The sequence below is a fragment of the Tigriopus californicus genome, chromosome 10, assembly GCF_007210705.1.
Source record: "Tigriopus californicus strain San Diego chromosome 10, Tcal_SD_v2.1, whole genome shotgun sequence".
Lineage (NCBI taxonomy): Eukaryota > Metazoa > Arthropoda > Copepoda > Harpacticoida > Harpacticidae > Tigriopus > Tigriopus californicus.
The window spans coordinates 177,773-183,150 of NC_081449.1; the positions used below are offsets into that span (position 1 = coordinate 177,773).

The window sequence follows — 5,378 nt, forward strand, 5'->3', positions numbered from 1 at the left end:
AAGCAAAGTGCTCAAAATGTTTCACTTTTTCAGTAATAGCCAAAGCAGCTAGTGAAAACAAGATATAAAAATCCGTTCCTGCGGTTTCTTGTAAGCACAACACACCTGATACACAACCTACGCAAAAATATTTTGCCTTGACGCAAACAGCTTGTATCCAAAGCAGATACAGCATTAATAACTAATTTTGTAACCTAACATACATTAATCCATTTTGTTGTATAATCATCTTCCTCTCAGCTCAAGGTGAAAACGTCACATACTTATGCGTGAACTGGTTTCATGGGCACATTACTTCTCTCATAATGTACAACCCAGTCTAGGATTTCCCATATTCCCATACTCTATCTTCCTGATTTTTTTTCCAATTTGGGGGTTTCTCTTACCACTACGAGAATAGAATCCCAGCAGTTCGAGATGAAAGAGTAATACATCTTATTTACGTTTATAAATAGATAAATCGATAGATTTATTTCAGGAGCACACGATTGAATAATGTCGTCATCTAATCCTTGAGTTAGCATCTTAATATATCAACAATTTCATAAGCATGTAATTCCTCAGGTGCATGGAGTGTTTCGATGAGATCGAGCGGCGGATAATCGTAATTTATTTTTCAATTTTGGCTTGGTTCTTCACGGGATATTCTACCCGCTACAGGGAATAAAATCCCCAGTACTACTAAAACGAAAGGTTATCATTCGTCTATTTATTATCTTTCAATCTTTATGTGATATTTGGTCCACCAACGAATTTGAGTCGGCAGACCGGGCTTGAATATAGTGACGATCTGGAATGCTATTTAAAAATTTGTCCAAGTCTAGCATTGACCTTAAATCCTGGGTTGGGATAAAGCTCATGAATGCTTTTGAAGACGAACAGTATCAGATACCTTTCGTGCCTTCTCTAAATACTGTACAATCCCAACCGTTCTAACCTTTCCCAATACGAGAGCTCTCTCATTCCTGTGATGTTCCCAGTGAAACATCTTTGGACTTGTTCGACCTTTTGCAAACCTGCTGAACTCATTGGAGCCCAAATGGGTGCAGCAAATTCAACATGTGGCTAAACAATCGTCATGTACAGAGTTAGCATCGTGATGCTATCTCTGGACTTAAACATGCGATATATCCAAACACACATTTGAAAAGCTTTACTCACCCTCAACTGGATACGCTCATCAAACTTTCCATTATCTTGAAGGACTGCACCTAAATCTTTCATAGATGAGACCTGCTCAATATCGTTACCTCCATTATCAACCAATGGAGTATTCAATGGAGTTGACCCAAAGGTCATTGAGCGTAGAGACCCTGGATTCAGAGACGCGAGAGGTTTGACAAGTAGCTCCACTTCAAAAATGTAAACGATCAGTAGAACTAAAAAGTTTCCAAACAAATTTTGAACTGATACGCTGTATAAGAAAGCGTTCTATCATGACAAGGAACATTGAATATTTTCTTCAAGGACACTGCCAAATTTTACTTGAAGACAAGCTGATTCATGGATACGGCATTTAGATTGTAACTACTATTTTGTTACTATCTAAATCCGTTCTGAACCCATTTTTTCATACAATACTATAATATTTCATTAGATTGTTCAGATTAAGATTATCACATGTGAGCTTCCTGAGTCAATCAGATACAAGTCCCTCATATTTACAATGTAATTTGTTGAATATGCTTGTACTTGTTTTTATGAAGTGCTTTAGTCCAACTTGAGACTGGCAGCATACAAAAAATCAATGTGTCAACTACACTTTATTGAGAAAACTTGGCAAAATTAAGATAGACAACATCAACTGACTCATGCCTCTTGTGTTCCTCAATAATATGATCCATATAATCAATCAGTTGGGTCATTATGCTAAAATGAGCCCGAAACCCATGCAGACTAGGAGGAAGGACATCATGGAGTTTAAGAAACTCTACAAGTTTGAACTTCATGATCTTCTCTAATGCCTTTGTAATATTTGAAGTATCATTTCCTTCCTTGACAAATCCATTATGGCACACGTATGGTACACGTACGCTACACGTACTATATTTTACGTCCTGCACTTTAGAGGGCGTTTGTGAATTATCCTCTACTGGTGTAGCCTGTATTGGTGTAGCTTCTACTGGTGTAGCCTCTACTGATGTAGCCCCTTCTGGTGCATCCTCCACGGGTGTAGCCTCTGCTGGTGTAGCCTCTATTGGTGTAGCCTCTACTGGTGTAGCCTCTACTGCTACAGCCTTTATTGGTGTAGTCTCTACCAAATATAGGGCCGATTCCTCTTGATTGAAACGTCATACGTTTGAGTTGTTCTCAATCTACATCTATCAAAATCTTATGTATAATTAGTAGACCTTAGAAAAAAGGTAGAAAAAAATCAGCGAAATTGATAACTAAAAGGTGAAAACTTTGGCAAAAGTGGTAGGAAAAAGAGAGGAAAATCAGCCGTAAAATTTTTGTGTTGTACATTTTCGTATTCTGTGTAAGCCTCTCCAAAACATTGTGGAAGATAAGAGAACAGGCTGAAGGGATGAAAAAATTTACAATAAGGTGAAATAAACCGTAAAATCTGTTTAAAGCGTGGTCAAAAGATGATATCATACTATTCTAATTTATTAAAAATGCAAAGCAACAAAACAAATGCATGTTTCGTCAAAAAAAAGTTAGGTGTCGTAAGATTTTTTGAAAATGAAGTCAGTTTTGAATTTGGTGAATGGTGGCCAATTTTTAAGCCCATTATAGGGGTTGCTCATATTATTAGCCATATTTCAATTTTTTTTTTCAGTTTTTTTTTCAAAATCAAAACCACTGCAACAACGACCAAAATCATTTTAACCCTGCCATTTTAACAAGGGACCATGAAAAATGCTAAAAAAATGTACAAAAAAAGGTGCTTTTTTCACAGAATAACGTTTTAGGTAATTTGGCCGAAATTTGGCCGAAAAAGTAAAAACCTAGGTTTCAGGTTCTAGATTATTTTCCTAGGTCTAATATTTAGTGACCAAGGTCACACTATGTCCGGAAAAGAAATTGAGTTTATGGCATGTTACCATTAGTTCAATTAGGAATCTACTGTACCTCTTCTTCCCCATTTTGTACGGGCTGTGTTGTCTGACGTTGCAAATGGCCTGTTGGCCGTTTTTTGGTTCAAAGGTGGATTTACATTGGGATCCTGGTTTTTCATTTCATTGAAGGGGACTTTAAGTGGGCCAAGCTCATATCACAAATTGCTACAAGCCTCTTGAAAATCAACGAGTCAGAAATGATTGACCTGTGGTTCAAAACTTCGAACTTTGAGAAGAGGATCCGAACTATTGATGTAACCAAACTGTTTTGCGCAAGCAGATTACAATCCAGTATTGCTGAGATTGGTCCCTGATGTTCGTGTCCTTGGGCTCGAAACATGCCAAAACCAGAACAGAATAGGCCAGTTCAAAACCAAACTACTCATGTGAATTTATAACTCACAAATTTACAATGTCCTGGCCTTGGTCAGAACTAATCGCACTAATCCATCTGTGGCCGGTAGGAAGACTGGAAGACTAGGGGCCCTGAGAAAAGATTCGAGATTGACCTCTCTATTAGTTTTTCACTTTCTATGTTTCTCATTGATCCCATAAGTGAGTGAGTGAGCCTCCGATACATCTCGTACCTGGCTTAATCATTCTATCCTGGCCTTGATCATGGCATTCATATAGTGACATATGTTGGTGGGTCAAATTGACGAAGGAGGAAAACGTGATCATGTCGATGGCCAAACAATTCCATTCCCACAGGCAGAAATCATGATACCATATTGGCAACGGGTGTGCCTCCGAGTTAGCCGGCACCGCTGGCACGATCGAGTGAGGGCCATTGACGCACCTTCGTTGGTTCGTCGTTCCTCCGTCGGTCAGACCATCCCGTCTGTTCGTTGGTTGGTCCCACAAAGAAGTGCAAGCTCATAGACTAATCAGAACGTCAGAACGAGTGAGTGCCTGCCTGCAGTCCTGCATGGACATGTAGCTACATACATGTAGCATACGTGCGATACGTGCGATACGTACGATACGTACGCACGCACGCACGCACGCACGCACGCACGCAGGTTCAAGTGAATTCAAGAGAATTCAATAAAGCCATCAAGCGTGAAACCGAAACCACGCAGACACGACCGATTGGCTCATCCACGGAACTGAATGGGGTTGGGCCTAGGGGCCCGCCTAGCCCGCCTAGCCCACCTGGCTCGCCTAGCTCGCCTAGCTCGCCGGGTCCGTCCTCACTGTCCAAGAGCCAGACGCCATCCCTCCGTGGGTTCAGTCCTGGTTTACCATCACACCAGTGGGGTCCAACTGCCCGTAACATTACCCGTTACTTTCCACACTCGATCGGGTACGTGACACACGGCACACACCCCTACAGCCCGCCCTTGCTCCGCCCCTTCCGGTTTACTAATGATCCTGGCTTGGACGTCTGGCTTTCAGGTTGGACTGAGTTCACGCCTCGATTCTACGGCCAGCCTTCCACGCTCTCGAGAATCATGTCCTCAGGTACCGCCCAGCCATTATCCCCGGTGGAAGCGGCCAAGCGCGATGCGGCTTATGCGGCCATTGACCGCCATGTCCGGCCCGACATGCAAATGGTGGGCATCGGGAGTGGCTCCACCATCGTCTACGGCGTCCAACGAATCGCCGCCAAGACTCAGGCGGGCGACTTGGGACCGCATATCAAATACGTACCCACCTCCTTCCAGGTACGTGCGTAGGTGGGGCACAGCGGGCGGCGGTCCATCGGCCTGCATCGTGCATCGTGCATCGTGCATCGTGCCATCTCATGTCTCCTCCCCTCCTCTGTCTGTGTTGCCTCTTTTAGGCCAAGAAGTTGATCACCCAGCACGGGCTACCTTTGGGCTCGTTGGACGAAGGCCTGCGTCTAGATGTGACCATCGATGGTTGCGATGAGGCCGATGAGGAGCTCACCCTCATCAAGGGCGGAGGCGGCTGCTTGGCCCAAGAGAAAGTGGTGGCCCATTTCTCGCGGGAGTTCGTGGTCATTGCCGACTATCGAAAGCGGAGTCCCCGCTTGGGCACGGCCTGGGCTTATGTCCCCATTGAAGTCCTACCGCTAGCCTATGTGCCCGTCAAAATGATCATTGAGGTGAGTCACACGCCCTGATTGGACGGGTCCACCTGCCAGTGTCGGATCCATAGATAACTTCATATATTATGGTTTTCTATGGTCGGATCCCACCCGCTCTTAATTTTGTTCCCTGGCTGTTCTTGTTTTGTGGGGCTATGGCTCATCCCCCACCACGCCACTTTAGAGCTACTGTAGTGCCGCATGAGGCGTGGGCCAAAACGCGAAAGGAAAGAAAGATGTCACCCAACATGGATGAATTCATG

General features: G+C 43.6%; 1 protein-coding gene across 1 annotated transcript in view; it reads left to right on the top strand.

Annotated features, from left to right (window-relative positions):
* The first annotated feature begins 3,972 nt into the window (after window positions 1-3,972).
* LOC131888855 (ribose-5-phosphate isomerase-like) overlaps window positions 3,973-5,378 on the top strand; it is a 5,514-nt gene continuing 4,108 nt past the window's right edge. Inside the window, exons 1-3 of the mRNA XM_059237798.1 lie at window positions 3,973-4,368; window positions 4,461-4,729; window positions 4,849-5,133. Of these exons, the coding sequence (XP_059093781.1) occupies window positions 4,176-4,368; window positions 4,461-4,729; window positions 4,849-5,133 (747 nt within the window). The 5' untranslated portion in view covers window positions 3,973-4,175. The remainder of the gene's footprint in view (window positions 4,369-4,460; window positions 4,730-4,848; window positions 5,134-5,378) is intronic.